The 19,058-nt window shown below is 31.8% G+C and overlaps 2 protein-coding genes across 3 annotated transcripts in view; one reads left to right on the forward strand and one right to left on the reverse strand.

Annotated features, from left to right (window-relative positions):
- The window catches only part of LOC110650551 (uncharacterized), a 76,725-nt gene extending 58,031 nt beyond the window's left edge, over positions 1–18,694 (reverse strand). For both annotated transcript variants that reach the window (XM_058153996.1, XM_058153995.1), the window contains exon 1: positions 18,683–18,694. The gene's annotated coding sequence lies outside the window, so the exon portion shown is untranslated. The remainder of the gene's footprint in view (positions 1–18,682) is intronic.
- On the forward strand, positions 2,717–5,021 carry LOC110664078 (uncharacterized). The gene has a single exon (XM_021823604.2). It carries the CDS (start codon positions 3,241–3,243, stop codon positions 4,798–4,800), a length of 1,560 nt encoding a protein of 519 aa, XP_021679296.2. The 5' UTR covers positions 2,717–3,240; the 3' UTR covers positions 4,801–5,021.
- Positions 18,695–19,058: the final 364 nt, after the last annotated feature.

Below are 19,058 nucleotides of genomic sequence, written 5' to 3' on the forward strand. Positions count from 1 at the left end.
TGTGCCTTTTGAAGAACAGTATAAGGAACAACATGCTTTTGCTTCCATACAATACCATTTCTTGCATTCCATATCTCCCATGCTATCATAATAGCTTTTTGAACCTGTTGCCTATCACACCAAGTCTGAATCATTGACAACCAAGCTGGGAAATTATCTACAGCACCCCACCATCCAACATTCGAAGTAACCCAGTAATCCCTTGCAAAAGGGCAAGTAATAAGACAATGCAAAATAGTTTCTAGTTCATCATTACATACTGGACACAATCTAGACATGGCCACATGTCTATGAATTAAATTCATGCAAACAGGTAAAATATTAAACAAAGCTCGCCAAAGAAAATTGAGAACCTTTGGTGGCAGTTCAAGCTTCCACAAATCTTTCGTTAAAGTAGGAGCTCGAGGAAGTTGATTATACTGATATTTGTAACCAGACTTCACTGTGTAAATACCTTTAGAATCAAATTTCCACATCCAAGAATCCTCATGATCAATAACACTTAAAGGAATTTGCTGAATAGCACGCACTTCTTGAGGATTAAAGAGACACTGCAGAACATTCATATCCCACATACGACCACCAGGAACCATTAAGTCTGACACCATAATATCCTCCATACTAGTTGTATTAGCTGAATGAATATGAGGATCAACAGTAGTTGGTAACCATGGTGAATGAAAAATAGAAGTGTCTCGACCATTACGAATACGTTTCAAGCAACCACTTTGAAGAATAGGAATTTCAACAAAAATAGACTTCAATAAATAACTTGGATTATGCCCCTCAGAGGCATGGAGCAAATCTGAATTAGCATAGTAACGAGCTTTGTACAGTATACTTACCAAAGCATTGAGGCAAGTCAATTATTTAGTAATAAAAAAAATTATCGTAATAAAATTAAAATTACATAATGTAATCAATTATACTTAAAATAACATAATAATTTTTACATACAGAAATGGATATAATAATAATTATTTATTTTGATTTTTTTATTTATTATCAACACTATTATTATCACTGCCACTATCTGATCACCATTGCAACTACTAACACTACCCCCACTAGCATCATCATTGCTACCACCACCACTACCATTTACCACTACCACCATCACCACCACTACCATCGCTACCCTCACCTTACCACAACCATCTAACTATTGTTGTTGCTACCTCAATCGCCATCACTTAGCTATGACTAATACTCGACCACCAACTATTGAATTATTACCATTTATTATTAATATCATAAATAAATTAAATATTAAAATAAAAATTATTATTATATTATTTATATTTTTATTTTGTAACTAAGTATAGTAATGTAATGACAATACAAACTTGATTCCATTACATAGTTGATTGCATTGAATTACATTAGGTTCTACCAAAATTAACTATGTTACAAATACATTAAATTGCTTTATAATTCTTAATTATTATTATTATTATTATTATTATTATTATTATTATTATTTAAGAAATAGCTAAAATGTATATGATATTGTATACTTATATAATAATAATAATAATAATAATAATAATAATAATATCTAAGTTTTAATCTTAAATATTATATAATATATTTAATTATAATTATATATAAACCTTATAGTTTAAAATTACATAATTTAAAAACAGTTAAAAAATATCTTATATGATATATTATATATTAACAATCAATTTTAAAATTTAAATATTAATTTAAGTATATTTTTTTGAAAAAATTTACATAAAATTATTTTAAGAATTAAAATCTCCATCAAAATTATATCGAACTGAAATTGAAGAATTGATAACTGAATTAAATTAAAATTAAAATGTTAAAAAATAAATCCATATCATATCAAAAATATGATTTAATTCGATTCTGATTCTTAGACATACTTCAATCCAAAATTAAAACCCCAAATACTGATCATCATCAATAGGGACGGCAATGGGTAGGGTACCCATGAAAATCACTCTACTTGAACTCGATTAATATTATCAAAATCCGAATTCGTTCCAAACCAGTTTAAAATTTATTCTCAACTACTCAAACCCGTCCTAAACACGATTATTATTAATAAAAAAAATCTGAATCCATTTAATTTATATATTTTAATTAATATTTTATATAAAAAATTATTTTAATTAATAATTTACATTTTAAAAATTTAATAATTTTATAAAATATTTAAATTTCATTTTATATAAAGTAAAATGTATAAAAATTTATAAATATTATTATAAAAATATATTTAATTAAGTATTTATGTAAATGGATTCGGATAACAGATATTCAACATGTGAAATTTGAACCCGATTCAAACTCATCACGAATATTACTTTTCAAATTAAAATTTATTTCAAACTTAATTATATAATACTTAAATTTATTTTCTTAAAATTCAATCAAATTAAATACCCACAAAATTTTGATTTATGATCATCCCTAAAGCACGGTGGTTCATGGAAAAAGCACAGCTAATACAATTAGTAGGACATACGAGACTAGTTCGAACTTTCCTAAAACCTTACATAGCAAACATAGAGAATTACCATAACACCAAAGGCCCAGTGGCTTTATTGTAGTATCTTACTAAATACTAAATCCTCATTTGTTGGGATCCTCAAAAGTCACTCAGAATCCTGACCGTCCAATTTCACACCGATGTGTTCTCACTTTAGTACACGTGCTGCCTATCTTTTCTTCCCTTTTTAATGTTTTTGCTTCCATGCATGGAATTCTCCTCCAACTAGAGAGAGAAACACAAAGAGAAAGAGTCATTGTTTTGGTTTGATTCTACTCTTATAGCCTCGTTCATCGCCATCATTAGTGACTCATCATTGTCTTCTTCTAAAGCTTTGATTTTTCTTTGCTATGAAAATTGCCCTTTGATTTCTTTTCTTTCCTTGTTTTAGCTTTCAAGAAAGGCTAAATGTGTGTGTACTTGAGCAGTAGGATCTCAAGAGACTCTCTCGGTGGGTCTGATCTTGTACTTTACAGAAACTGTCACATCCTCTCAACGCTTTTGATTCTCCTGATCAATCAATAGTGACCAAGAAAAAAAACTTCGTGATCTGTTTTCTCTGTTTCTTGATCTGGATTTGATTTGTCTTTGCTTACTATGATTTTGGGTCTTCTTTCAATCATGAAAATGCTGCATATTTCAAAGCTCTAGGAAAGGTATGAGTCACTGATCTTGCTTTCTTTACTGGGTATTTTTTGTTTTCTGCTGTTAGATTAATCATGGAACCGAAGAAAAAATTGTTCATTTGTAAGTTTTGCGACAAGAGGTTTCCTTGTGGCAAGTCGTTGGGTGGTCATATTAGGATCCATTTCAATGGCAATGGGAATGGGAATTCAATTGATGTTGAAGAAGAGGAAATGAAGCTCAACGCAAGCAAGTCTTTTGCAGCTGCTAATGGAAGTAATAGCAAGAGAGACTCTGAGGTCGAAGCTGTTGCCCAATCTGGTTATGGTCTTAGAGAAAACCCCAAGAAAACAAGGAGGTTTATGGTGGATTCAAGCAACAATAGCTTTCTGCAAGAAAAGGTGTGCAAGGAATGCGGTAAAGGGTTTCAATCATTGAAAGCTCTTTGCGGTCACATGGCTTGTCACTCCAAGAATAGCTATGAAGATCACTCAGAGACTACTGAGAAGCTGAAAGATCAAGTTATGGATAGCCAATCTGATACTGAGACATCGACTCCAGGTAAGCGAAGGAGATGCAAAAGGATGAGGTATAACACTGCTGGTGTTTACTCTTCTTTATTTTCTTTGGCAAATGGTTCTCTGTCTTCTGCTTCTGATATAGAGCAAGAGCAGGAAGAGGTAGCTATGTGTTTGATGATGTTGTCTAAGGATTCTGGTTTTAAAGGTTGTTTTAGTTCGTTTGCAGATTCCTCAGATAACAATTCTGTGGTTTTGGAGACTAAATCATCGTCTCCCAAAATGAAAATTAGTGTAAAGAATGGTGTTAATAATGGTAATGGGATTTTGGAGATGAAGAAAGCAAAGCTACAGGAAATGGTGTCAATTGAAAATGATCACTCTGAAAATTCTGATTATGGGTGTTTTAGGAATAGGCTCAAAAGGGTTGAATCTGATATTTCTGTTCATGTAAATACTGGGAAAAATGAGATGAAGAAGCATAAAGTGGAATATGGGTCTAGATTTGAAGAGGACTTTGATCCTGAATTGGGCAAAAGATTAAGCAGGTTTAGGCGTATTAAAATGGAATTAAGGAAGGATCTGGTGGAGGAAGATAGATATGATGAAGCTGACAGAGCTTCAATGAAGTATGATTCAAGAAAGAACAGCAAGAATGATGCTTACAATCCTGAATTTCTTAGCAGCAGTGCTACAAAGACAGCAAGTAAATGTCCTCCTGTTGGGGGATACAAAACCCACCATAAAAAGACTAATACATGTAGTGACAGAGTATATGAGAGTGGTGAGAACATGATAGAAACTGAGTGTGTTCCTAGTAAATTGCCTAGTAGCAGTAAGATGAGCAAATTTAGCAGTGGAAAAAACCCAATTGAGAAGAATTGGTCTGGCAATTCAGAGAAAAAATTGGGCATGAGAAAAGGCAAAGTACATGAATGTCCATTTTGCTTTAAGGTTTTCCGATCAGGTCAAGCATTAGGTGGTCACAAGAGGTCACATTTTGTTGGAGGGGCTGAGGATAGAAATATGGTGATTAACCAAGAGGTTCCTGAGATATCAATGTCTGGACTAATTGATCTCAATCTTCCTGCTCCAATGGAAGAAGATGCAAATGGGTATTACATTCCAACATGGTAAAGTCTTGAGTTTCTTCAAGTGTACAGGCAGGTTGGTGAATGTTTTTAGTTGTTTTGCTTCAGATTCAAGAATGTCTTACAGTGGTAGCTGTTCCATTTGTTGCTTAAGAAATGTACGAAGTATTATCTTCCTTTTTTTCCCTTAAATTCATAGGCCCTTTTTCACTATAAAGTTTCTTTCTTTACTGTGAATCCTGAATGAAGCTTACTTGATTTTCTTCATTTTCTGTAATATGGGTAATGCAACCATCAGATCTCATGGTCTTCTTATGAAAGAAGAGAACTGATGATCTTTTGGGAAGCAAAAAATCAAGTACCAACAAGCAAAAATATGTCCCACCAACAGAAATTTAATCTTCAATAACTACAATGTGTTACAAGTAATTGAATTCTAATGCATAGATCATAAAAGAATCACGGACCACTCGCCTTTCTTTGCTTTGCTTTATGGGGAGAAGCTAAAAAAGTGCCATTTTTAAAGGTTGGGACTTGGGTGAGAAGTTTCCTTTTCAATTTACAAGCTTAAGCACTGTTCCTTCACATTCCCATCTGCACTTTTTGTTTTGTTTTGTTTTCTACTTAGCAAATTTATCCCTTCCTTGCATTCATCTCTTGAGTGCTTTTGGCATAAATAAGGAGGGAGGAGGAGTCAACCAAGCATCATCATAACTTAGGCAGTTTAGGCCCTATTGGGCAATATTAATTATTTTAGTATTAGCTGTTCTAGTACTTATTTTAGTAATTATTAGTTATTAGATATTAGCCGTTAACTATTATATATTAGTTGTTTATATAGTGATATGAAGTATAAATGTTCGGTATAAATAACCGATGAATTAGCTGTTAAATATAAAAATAGTGGTAATCTAAAAGTTAAGAGGGGTAACTTTTTATAAATTACTCTCTCAATCTCACTAGTATAAACACTATACCACATAACAATATAAATAAAAGAAATAGTGTTTTGATTAGAATCAAAATACTAAAAATTATCTTAAAAATATTGCAGAACAAGATTTTAATATATAAAATGTGGTGCAGAAAAATCTCGAGTTTAAATCTCAATTGAAATTAAATATTAAAAAAAAATTCAAATTAATTAACTTTAATTTATTAGTATTAGAATCATTTCTAAAATTGAAAGATATGAGTTTTGAGTCTCAATCGGCTTGGAAGTCCTTGACATTGAAAGATATGTTGCGGAGTGGTTGGAATACACTTGAGATTGAAGGTTCTTTCTTTGTGGAAAGATTCATGAGGAGGAATCATAAAGTTCTTATGCTTGTCGGTTTCACAATGCACCATTTGATACGCACCCGTTTCAACCAAGATTGTTGACATTATTTCATCAAATTTCAAAGAAAATTAAGATTATATACTGAATTGAAAACATTCTCCATTGTTTTTCTGAAACACACCTCTGGTTTAGTGACTGATGCAGAGAAAAATTATATAATAAAATCGATATATCTACGATAATTTTATTATAATAGTTGATTGTGATTGATTTTATATAGTCACATTATAATTAATAATTATAATAAAATAATTATATATGTCAATTTTATGGAAAAAAAATATTGTTACAGGAAATCTGTTACTGTTAAGACTTTTTTTCTTAAGAAAAAATTATTATTTTAAATATATTTATTAAGAATTTTTATTGTTTCATTAGACTGATCCACATTCCATTTGTGAACTATACCCACTTTCTTTTGGGTTTCAATTATGAGCCCTCATAAATGGGCCACTTTCTTAAGACTTTGATTTTTTGTTGTTTTAAAATTTTTTTTTTTAAATATAAATTTTGAAGGAATAAAATATTTTATAAAATAATAATTTGAAAATTAAAATATAATTAAAGTTCAAATTTTAGGGATTAAAATATATTTTAAATTTAAGACATAAATAACTAAAATATAGTGAAAATTTTATAATTAAAATAAAATCCCCCCTCTTATTTTCATTCACCATATCTTTTTTTTTTTTCTTCTTGTTTTCTTTGTTTCTTCTACCATTTTATGGATTCTCTATGATTCTTGGGACATGTTGAGTTTTGGAAAATTATAATAATTTTTTGAAAAAAATTTATAACCATTTTATGTTCAAATTTATTAATTTTCAGTCAAATGAATTTTTTTTTCTAACTTTTAAAATTAATTAAAATTTGAAAAAAAGTTATTTCTGATTACTTTTTTAAATAAAATTTTTATTTTTAAAATAAAAAATAAATGACTTTCTATAATCAAAATTATACTATAATTATGTCATTATTTAAATTAAATAATTATTTAAAAAAATATTTATTTATGATGATAAAACTATTCATGTTATTATAAATGAATAATAAATTAAAAATTTTAAAAGTAAAATAAGTTTACAAATATATTTTATAATGAATTATATTTAAAATTAAATTATGAATGATATGAATAATTTTTTAATTTTTTCAATTAAAAATTATATTTTATTAATAACAGGTGAATATGAAAAATAAACACTAGAGTTTTTTTTTTAATTATTTTTCATAAAAGAACTTTAAAAAAAAAAACTATTTTTCACTAACAAACTTGCTCTTTGAATTTTTTTTTTTTTCCTTCATGGGTCACCCTAAGTTGTTTAAGTCTCAGCATCAGGTAATAACTGAATGAGGAGTCATGGCAAAGCTAGAGAGCTATGATGGAGTTTCTCCACCCCCACCTTTTGATTGCTGTGTTCAATCATCATCTCTATGTGGATTTAAAGCTCGTCTCCCAAGTTGAAGATGCACTCCAAATTCAAGAATTTGTGAAAGTTCAGTTGTTTCAAATCATTTTTTAAATTTTATTTTGTGGGTGGATCATATGGTGTGAGGTAAAAAAAATATCTATTGGGATCGCATAAAGTGCACTAAATAATATTTAGGAAAGATGGTAGAATTACATTGATCTTACTTAAGTACAACCTTCTTAGACAGTATTTTTTAAACATGTAATTTATATAATCTTAATAGAATTAAGTCCACTAATAAGTACCATATTCCCATAACACTACCACGACACTAAAAATTTATGCTACAAAAGTATAGATAGACACGAGTCGCTACCTGGACAATAACCAGGATATATTCGTTGTTTCTTTTAAGAGACATTTGATTGAGGCATCAATTTCCGAAATGACAATTAAAGGGACTTGATTGATGCTCTCAATTTTCTAACAGGGTTATGGATGTTGACTTACTCCTTGTAGATGTTCCATAATACGTTCGAGATAGTGGGTACATAAGGGGAAAGGAGTTAGGCACCCCTTACGCCTAATCTAATCTCGTTAATTCGAATGACAATCTTCTACTAATATTTCTAAAAGTCTTGTTTATTATTCTTTCATCAAATTTGTTACCTAAAAATGCAGTTTATGAACTTACACATGTTAGTAATTCAAACATAAGTTGTTGTTTACAAACAATTTCGTACAAAATCATTCCTATCTATGGGGTTGCTAAATTAAATTAAGTGAAATTTACCGAATGACTAAAATTATTATATTATTGACAATTAGATTTTGACACAAGTTCAATTTACAAACAATCTTAAGTTTCTAATTTACCTATTTCATTTTTTTACCAAGGTACCCTAAAGATAATTAAACAAAATAAATTATATATATGTGTAATTTATTCTAATAAACTCCTAAAGGTTCCAAATAATTATAACCTAAAAAATTATTTCTAATATGCTAATTTATTTTACAATTTACCAAGTACTTAATTAAATTTAATTTACATGCCAAACATGGATTAAAATACAAATAAAATTGATTTTAGTATTTACCGAATGAATTCCTATTATTACTACATATTACATATAAATTTTTTTTTTCAAGAAAGTTTAAGAGATACTTACCTTTTAATTAGGGCAAACTACCTTAAAGAAGGACATTCTCTTTTAGTATGGCAAGTTAATCCATGTCCTACCCTCATTAAACTCCACATAAGCTCCACGTAGCTATTGCCCTTTTTAGTACTTATCTTAGGGCTACTTACCATTTTATTTTTAAAATAAAATAAACATTGCAATTAAAAATTTAATCACTTGTAATCTATGTAATTGAGCCTCTAACGTGCCAAAACTACATGATGGCCGTGAGTCCATCTAACTTAATTCTAATACTTCATAATATCCTATAACATTGTATAAAACATTAAATTAACATTCAAGTACAAATTTCTATTGAAGAACATCAAATTCCAAACATACATGATAATTCCAGATTTTGATGGATTTGTAGTATTTTTGCATTTAAATTTCTAAAATTAGTTAAACATGTACAAAAATTATACAAAAATTTCAAAAGCATGGAAAGACATAATATCAAATTCAAAAATTATTAGCTAGCCTAAAATCTCTACCAAATAATTTATAAAAATCGTGGTTCAACACTATTATGCATCAAAGATAGATCTGCACTACTTTTTAAAAATTAATGTATCACACAACCATAAAAGATATTTATATGAAACCAAAGGAAAAAGTTAGAAAAGATCTTGAACTTATTTTTAGAATCAATAATCATAGAAAAAGAAGAAGAATTAAAAGACACATTGGTCTTGCAAGTTGACTATCCTGCAAATCTCATATAGAAGACACTCTAATTTTAAACAGCCATAATTCTCTCAATTTAGAAGCTTTTTGCATGATTCTTGATACTACAATTATTAAAATTTCATGAAGAATATAAATATAATTTTTATAGATTTTTAAATAATTAGACGCACAAAAAAAAATAATAAACAATGTGTAGACATAAATCAATTTATGCAGAGTTGTAAGTTCTCCTCAAATTTATCATATGACCATGAATGTTATGAATATATGAGACCATCTAAAGATATATAAATATAAAAGAATAGATATAAGGTATATTTTTTAAATATTTATAATTTAAAACACATATTTTGAAAAAATTTTGAAGGTTTCTTAAAAAAAAAAAAAAAAAGAAGAAGAAGAAAGAAGAAAAAAGAAGGAGAGAGATGGGGAAACCTTGGCAAATTGGAGAGATGGGGTGAAAGTTTTTTTTTTCTTAGGTTGTGCTGTTCTCTCCTTTGTATTTGTTGTTTGTGTTGTTATCTAATCTTTGTCCTCTCTTTGTTAGGTATTTATAGGATTCTAGTTTTAGAGTTATAGAGAGATAGATAATCATATTCTTAAAGGGTTTAGAAGTGCTAATGAGATAGGGACAATGATAAGTAAAAATAAATAAGAATAAATATGAATAAATAGAGATTAAAAAAAAAGAAACAAAAAAATAGTGGGCTTTTATTTATTTAATTAAAATCTCCCACTGGGCTTTATTGGTTTTAAAGAGCCCAATTAAGTCCAATTAGGTTTATTAATAAAAAAAATTTTCAAAATTAAATTTAAATAAAAATAGATTTCATTTAAATTTAATTAAACATTTTTTTTCGCTCTTTTAAATTATTTTTTTCAAGCGACATGTCGTACAAATGGTTATTGTAACGTCCTAAATTTTTAGATAATTATTTTATGTGGGAATTGACTGGTTTGGGAGGCTCAGGATGGGTATTGTGTAGTTGTTGTACAGTGGGCCTGAGGTCTTTTGGATTGAGAAGTGTTAGTTGAGTTATTTTGTAGGTTGGGTAGGTCCTAAATACAAAGAAAATTCTGCCCGATTTCCGGCATAAACCTAGGGTGTTTTAGACTCTCTAATTATTTGTTTTGAGTTAATATTGATAAATTTCTTAAACACGATTATTTAGATGATTCGAGTCAACCTTCTTCATCTTCTCAGCTGTCCCAGTGACATTTTGATAATCTGTGAGTAAATATTGATTTTATTTATAATTTCAATATTATTATATATTCAAGATATGCTCATACATTCACTTATAAATATATTTATGTAGTTAAATGCTAGGCATGTCACACCTTACCCCTCTGTAAGGCATAACATGTCCCCGTAGAATACTTAATGAACTACCGAACTTCACCTACCGATAATTCACTAAGTACACTATAAGGGATTTTAAAACTATTTTCTTGTATTTTGGAAGTGGTGAGTATTTTGGTAGGAATTAAAAACTATTTATTCAAAGTTTAAATACTAATAAAAATTTTTGTCCATTTTAATTTTGCCGCAAATTTTATAAAAATTTTGTGAGTTAGTTTGTATTTGGAGAAAACAGTTCTTCAAATACCTAAAAAAAAACACTTCCAATAATTTTCTCAACTCCCAACCTCCAATAAATCTCAAATCAACTCATTTCAATTCACTTCAAAATAATTCCACAATCCAAATCAAAATTTATCATCTCAAAATATTTAATAACATCATTCAAAAAGCATAAAGTATGAAATTCACATGTACAAATATTAATTTACAGAAGGAAATCCAAAAATAATATTATTACAATTTATTTTACAACTGCTCAACTTTACATTGATACATACAACATTTCTATATTTACATCAAAATTAACTATAAGGGTATAAAATAATACTCGTACAAAAAGACCGGTGTAGTTCTCAATTCAATAGCAGCTCACTTTGCTGCTTTCTTCTTGTTCTTATCTGCGACAGCAAAATAAGCTATCGCTGAGTATAAAAATACTCAGTGGTGCACAATAAAAATTTGAAATGCAATACATAAATCATTCATTATCAAAACATAGTTTAAATATTTCTCAATCACATTTCGCAAACTATCAGAGCTCATAATAACACAATTTAGTCAAATAATTTAAGAAACACAGTGTTGCCAATTCATACACAACTTAAGCCATGACACAAAATTTTCGATCAATGCCGTGTTGTACACCACGACAAAGCAATTTACAACCCCATTAATTGAAATTAATGAGGGAGGTGGCTAGCTAGCTAATGAGTACTCATCCGATCTCAACCTCAACTGGCAAGTCAGAGAGGGAGGAAAATAAACGATTTCAACCCCATAAATGGAGGAAGAATAATGTGATACTGTCATGCTAAGTGTAAACACAAAATCAATTCAAAACAATTTATTTAAATAATTTATGAGAAATCTGATCAATTTCCAAAGTCATATTTACGATTATAAAATGGCAACACAGTACATAATTAATCACAGAAGTCAAATTTTTTAGAATAAAATATTTAAACAAGAATTATTGTGCACAGACCTGACGTGAGTCGCCTCTAGGCCTTGACTCAGTCTCTCCGAGCTTCCAAGTCTTTTTCAGCTGAAACACACAGTTTCATAGTGTTTCAGTACCATATCTTAGCATAAATCCAAAAATAAATTTAACTTCACTTTTACCTAGCTTTATTGTGCTAAACTCGACGTTCTTGAAATTTTTGTGTTTCGGGTTACTATTCACTACACTATTCAAGTCAAATTGTTGACTTTTTAAGGCTTAATAGGTATGGGAACTCCAACTTCACCCACATACCACATTTTGGTCATTAAATTTGTTAGTTTTGGTCATTTTCTCAAAGCTTAAGTCTTTTAGGCAAAATTGTCAAATTTTCAGTTTTGGTGTCCCTAATTGCACTGTTCCATTGATCATTCTACTTTTGGAATTTGGCAAAACTTCCTTCATAGAAAATGTTCCTTATTGTCTTAAGTTTATTCTCATTTTTGAATCACCTCAATTGGAGTTTTGTAGCTCAAGTTATGACCATTTGAACCATGGCTGCCGGATTGAAAACAACCCAGATTTTCTGATCAATTTTGGTGCTGGCAGTTTTGGGTCACCAACTTGGGGTGATCAAACGACTTGGTTGCTGGAAGAATTTGAGTTTGTATTCTTCATGAAAGTTTTAGGTCTATATCTCATCTAACCACTGGTAAAATTTCAAGTCATTTGGACCTGCCTAGCTCGAGTTATGACCAAATGAACAAATACTGTTCATTTGGTCAGTTTGTACAGGGCAGCCTGCACTTATCCAATTTTGGTCAATTTGTTCACTAGGTTTTGGTCACTTTTTGGGCATGGTTCCTAAATGAAAATTGTGTTATTTTATGTCTATTTTCATCCCCAATTGGTGCCATATCAATTGGACTTGTAAAATTTCATTTTTAGTCCTTCAAAGTTGACTTGGTCATGTTGCCAGCAGCATGACCACACTCCCTCCGAATTTGATTTTAATTCCAACCATTCCAACACAACTCATGTGGTCCCAAATGACCATTTTTAACTTCACAATAGGTCCAAGACACCATTTACTCATTTCTTACATTTTTGGTTCATAAACCCTAAGTCCCAAAACCCTAACTTACTAAATTATTGTATTTAACCACATTTAATGCTTTTAATCCTAACCATTCAACTAAATAAAGTTTCTAAACTCATTTAAATCCATCAAACCATGCAAATCATACTCCCATCACCTACTGGCCAAAATTTCAGTAATGGTCCCTCACAATTTTTTTTTTATTTTAAGCATATTTCAAGCTAATTCAAACTAAAAACACAACAAATAATCACAAACTTTCAAATTGATGTGCTTACCTCAACTTTAATATCCAATCTTCAATTTTTCTCTTCTTTTCTTCTTTCTTTCTTGTTCTTAAGTTGAGATAACAAGCTCTTGTAAGGTTTTTATGGGAGTTATTAAGATTAAGTGAAGAAATTAAAGCTTGAGTGCAAGCTTTAATAGAGAAATTTTCATGGAGGAATAAGGGAGAGAGTGAGGCGGCAAGAATGGAAAGAAAGAAGACAACTTTATTTTTTTTCTTTTCTTTTCTTTTATCTATTTAGCTTATGGAAGACCCCAAAAAATCAATTTAATTAATTTATTAATTATAACTTTTATGACATCACGCATGATGTCATGCATGATGTTATCTCCCTACACTTTTTCTTTTTCTCTTTTTTTTTTTATTTATTTTTCTATTAGTTTTTTAATTTAATTCATGACTCTGAAATTTTCTTTTCTCCGATTTTATTTGACAGTTAGGTCAGGAGTCAACTCTCGGGGTCAATTGACCAAATTGCCCCTCGCCAGTCTATCCCGGTTTGCAAATAATCCAATATTTCTTTCGGCTCCCTGACCTAATTATTTGACTGACTTAACAGTTCTTTTTCGTGATTTTATCTTTTCCACTATGTTCATAAGGGTCCTAAGGACCGCAGCGTCATATTTTACAGTTTGAAATTTGAGTTTAAAATGACTTCGCAGTCATTCCCGAGAAGGTCACCCATCACTGTGACTCTCGACTCGTTTAACCTCTTATGTTCTGTTTTTCTTATTTATACTTAACTAATTAAACATTACTAATTATTTGTGTTTATGGCTTCTCTAATTGACTTAAGTGTGGTTCTAATCCCCTTAATTGTCCGGACCGACTCCGGTCACCGGAACAGTAAAATATACCAGGCTATACCAATAGGGGTGTTACAATTCTCCCCCCCTTAAAATAAATTTTTTCTCGAAATTTTACCTGGTATCAATCTCTGAACAACAGTGGGTGCTGTCTCCTCATGTCCTCCTCTCATTCCCAAGTAGCTTCTTGGCCCGAATGATGGTTCCACAACACTTTTACTAATGGTATCTGCTTGTTCCGTAGCTGCTTCACCTCATAAGCCAGAATCTTCATGGGTTCTTCTTCATATGTGAGGTCTGGATTTACTTCAATTTCTTCTACTGATAGTACATGAGATGGGTCTGATCGATACCTCCTCAACATAGACACATGGAAGACGTTATTTATCTTCTCCAACTCTGGAGGTAGTGCCAAACGATATGCCAAAGGACCCATTCTTTCCAGAACCTCATATGGCCCGATAAAACGAGGACTTAGTTTCCCCTTTCTGCCGAATCTCATAATCCTCTTCCAAGGAGAAACCTTGAGGAAAACTTTCTCACCCACTGCATACTAAATATCCCTTCTTTTCAAATCAATGCAGGACTTCTAACGGTCTGATGCAGTTTTAAGTCGATCTCTGATCACCCTGATTTTCTCTTCAGTCTGTTGAACAATTTCAGGTCCAATCATTTTTCTTTCACCCACGTCATCCCAACAAAACGGGGTTCTACATTTTCTGCCATACAAAGCTTCATATGGAGGCATCCCAATGCTTGATTGGTAGCTGTTGTTATAAGCAAATTCAATCAAAGGCAAGTGTGTATCCCAACTGCCCTCAAACTTAATCACACAAGCCCGTAGCATATCCTCCAAGATTTGAATTACCCTCTCGGGTGGCCATGCATGCATGGGTGGAATGCGATCGAAGTTCAATCTAGTTCCTAGGGTTCTCTGAAGACTACCTCAAAATCTAGAAGTGAACCTAGGATCTCTGTCTGATACAATGGATACTGGCACTCCTTGAAGTCTCACAATCTCATCGATGTACAACTTTGTGTCTGTTTAAACTGTAGTCCATTCGGACTGGCAAAAAATGAGCAGACTTAGTCAGTTTGTCGACAATGACCCATACTGCATCATGACTCTTCTGTGTCTTTGGAAGTCCCATTACAAAATCCATTGTTATTCTCTCCCATTTCCATTCTGGCACTGGTAGTGGATGTAACAATCCAGTGGGTACTTGATGCTCTGCCTTTACTTGCTGACAAGTTAGGCATTTGGAAACAAACTCTGCCACATCTCTTTTCATACCCATCCACCAATAATGCTCCTTTAGCCCTCTATACATTTTTGTACCACCAGGGTGCATGGCAAAAGGAGACTCATGTGCTTCTTTCAAAATGATCTGCCTCAAATCAATATCATTAGGAACACACATTCTGTGACACCCCTTACCCGTGTACAGTATATCCGAGTAAGCAATGTCACACGGTGTATCGGCACCCTCTATTTTATTTTAATCAATTTTTGTCATAGTTTTGAATATAACTTGTGAAATACAATTTATTTAAGCCATTTATCGAAATTATTATTTATTTGAGGTTCCGAAAATTTTAAAGAAAATCTGGCAGAGTGCCGGCTAAAAATGGAGAAAACAGTTCTTCGGAACCTGTTAAAAACACTTCCAAAATCATTTCCAAACAATCCCAACTCCATTTTATCAACAAAGTCTCAACATGACTTTCAACAACCTTTCCATTACTCAAACATTCATTTCTCATAGTATTCAAACATAAGCAATAAACAAATATTCAAAATTTTCTATTCACAAACACAATTCTCATTATTTACATGAATATCAAAATACATTACATAATTTCAAATACATATGAGAAAATAAAAGTTAGTTACAAAATGCCAAAATGAAACCTAGTGTCCTACCAATGCAGTGTAGAAGGTGAGGTGACATCAACACTGTGCAGAGCTGCAGGATGGACTCACCCAGTCTGCGGTCTACTGGGCTCACGTTCAGTATCTCCAGAACCTATGCGTGGCAAAAGCAATGCGCTAAGCAATGATGCTTAGTGGTGCAATAATAAAATAAAAGAAAATAGCAGAAAATAAATATGTATTTAATGTATATGTCTTATTTGTTTTGTATATGTTATATTCATTTATTTCTTTAATTTTGTCTATTTTCATTCATTTAGTTGCCCAAGTAACCTATCTTTGAGCATCGGATGGATAAGCGGGTAAAGCCGCTGGGTATCAAGTACCTCGCCGTCACACCATCAGTTACATATGTATCTCCCGGTGTGCATCAGAACAGCTAACAAGCTGTAAATAACAATAGGCACAAGGCCAATTCCCAACACAATATCAAAATGGCTAAAAGCCATAAAATCACAGAATGGCATATTGCCATGTGCAGTACTGCTAACTGAACCCTATTGGAATGCCAAACTATCCAAACCAATCTTGTTAGGTATACTAGGGCATTTGATACTTTAAAATTCTTCAATTTGTGAATTTCAAGTTTTGATGTCACTATTCACCTCATTGGTCAACAAAAATGTTGACTTTTGGATAGAAAATAGGTACATTGGTTTTGACACTCCCAACATACCATATTTTGCATTGAAAACTTGTTGGCATTAAGCATTAATACCATTTCTAAGCTTAAACCAAGGAAAGCAGAATTTTCAGTTTTTGTAGCCCAACTTTACTGTTCCATTGGACACTGTTGCAGTGGGAATTTGAGGAAATGGTAAACATGAAAGTTGTTCCTTATTTTGTCTACTTGAATTTCTTTTTTTAAATCACTCCATTTGGAGTTTTGTAGCTCCAGATATAGTCCAAAAACCACAGCTGGCTGGATTGCAAAACTGCAGAATTTACCAAATCTACAGTACAATAAATAGTGACTGCCACTGCCTTGTTGGATAGGTTATGGTCATAATTTGGGGTAGGTTTCTTCATGAAAGTTGTTTGTCTATGTCTTAACTTGTTGCTGTAAAAATTTCAGGTCAATTGACCATATCTACAGTGAGTTATGGTCAAATGAACAGTTACTATTTATTTGGTCATTCTGCAGAATCAGCTTGCAGGGTATCCGGATTGGGGCTAACTTTTGGTCCACTTGCTTTGGTCTTTTGGACATGGTTTCTTCAGCAAAATTGTGCCATTATAAGTCTAGTTTCATGTCCAATTGGCCAAACACCAATTGAACCTACACAGCCAAAGATATGGCAGTCCAAAGAGGCTGGACTCACAGCCTCCTTGCTGCTGTCACTAGGCAGCCTACCAATTTGGTTTGTAACACTCTAATTCACTTCAAATTATGGTCTACTTACCTCAAATGGTCACTAATTGACCATTAGAATTTGCACTCACCATTTCATAAGCAAATCCAAGTTTCTCTCCCAAAACCCTAACCCTAATTGACCAAGCCTCCAATTCATGCATTCCACTCCTAATTTGCTATACTAATAATATAATTTATAAGAGGGGCAGCAATATGTCACTTTAAACCAAAGATTTCTCCTAACCCTAACTCATGTCCAGGCTGCCAAAACTTCATGGAATATAACCATGCTTCATTAATTCAATTTTTGTCAAATTTTTAACTTAACTTAGCTCAAATTCAAGATTAGAAAGATGTAAAAGCAAAAGTTATGGCACTAACCTCTTGTAGGGCAGAATTTTCCAAGCTTAAACTTCACTTTTTCTCTTTCTTTTTGCTCCCAAAAACTTCACCAAATTGAAATATCAAGGTTTTATGTTGACACTTAGGGTTTTTGTTGAAAGAAAACTAGGGAAAATGAAGATTTAGAAAGTTTGTTAATGGAGGAGTGAGGGAGGAGGTGTAAAACGTTTTGAAGAAGAAGAAAAGGGCTGCTGTTTTTTCTAGAATTCTGCCTCCTTTTCTTTAGTTTAATGTATTTTAAATTGTCTTGCTTTAATTTGATTGGCCATAGCATTTTTAATTACCTAAGCATGACATCATAATTCCCAATTTAGCTCCTTTTTCTTTCTTTTCTTTTCTACCAAATTTCAATTTAATTTTTAACAATATTTATTCATTTTTTTAGATCATAATAATTATTTACTTAACTAGACAAGTCGGCCAAAAATCGTCTCTGAAGGCGAAATAACCAAAATGCCCTCCGTTTGGCTTAATGGGTCAAAATTGTCTGTACCGATTGAAAAAATTTTCTAAATATTTTCTTGGCATTCTAATGCCATAGGAACCTCAATGACCCTTCTCTAGAGTCCGAAAAATTATTTTATAATTTTTCCCCTGGGTCTAGGGCTCCTAGTTGCGAGAACCGCAACTTCCCTCTGGGTTACTCATCGCTTGGGCACCGGCTCATTTAACTTGGTTGTATTTTATTTCTAAAATTTTTCCTAAATTTTTCTTATTAATATTTGAGTTAATTATGGTTCATCACTTTAGTTTAAATATTTTTCCGGACGTTCTAGCTGTCCGGACCGACACCGGTCACCGGAACAGTAGAATGTACGGAGTTGCTACCGAGAGGGTGTTACACATTCTGCCCTGGTGTAGCAGTAAACCATCATCTCTAATTGAAAATTCCGGTTTCTTGCCCTGCTGGACTTCTTCCAACGACCGATATTTCGATCATTACGGCGACCATTCTAATCTGATCAATCAACACTGGTTGTACATGCCATGCAACTACTGTCTGCCCATCATTATTAATCTCTAAGCTGGCATGCAATGATCTTAACTCATGCACCAAAGACAAAGGAGTAACCCGTAGACTTACCATAGTCTTGCGACTTAAGGCGTCAGCCACCACATTAGCTTTCCCTGGCTGATAGTCTATTAGACAATCATAATCTTTTATCAACTCTAACAATCTCCTCTATCTCAAATTCAACTCTTTCTGGGTGCCCAAATACTTCAAACTCTTATGATCTGTGTAGATGTAATATTTCTCCCCATACAAATAG

This window comes from Hevea brasiliensis, chromosome 9 (genome assembly GCF_030052815.1).
Source record: "Hevea brasiliensis isolate MT/VB/25A 57/8 chromosome 9, ASM3005281v1, whole genome shotgun sequence".
In the NCBI taxonomy this organism is placed as follows: Eukaryota; Viridiplantae; Streptophyta; class Magnoliopsida; order Malpighiales; family Euphorbiaceae; genus Hevea; species Hevea brasiliensis.

Bases quoted from the DNA above. Each gene is read 5' to 3' on its own strand.
- LOC110664078 (XM_021823604.2), top strand. From the start codon at position 3,241: ATGGAACCGAAGAAAAAATTGTTCATTTGTAAGTTTTGCGACAAGAGG.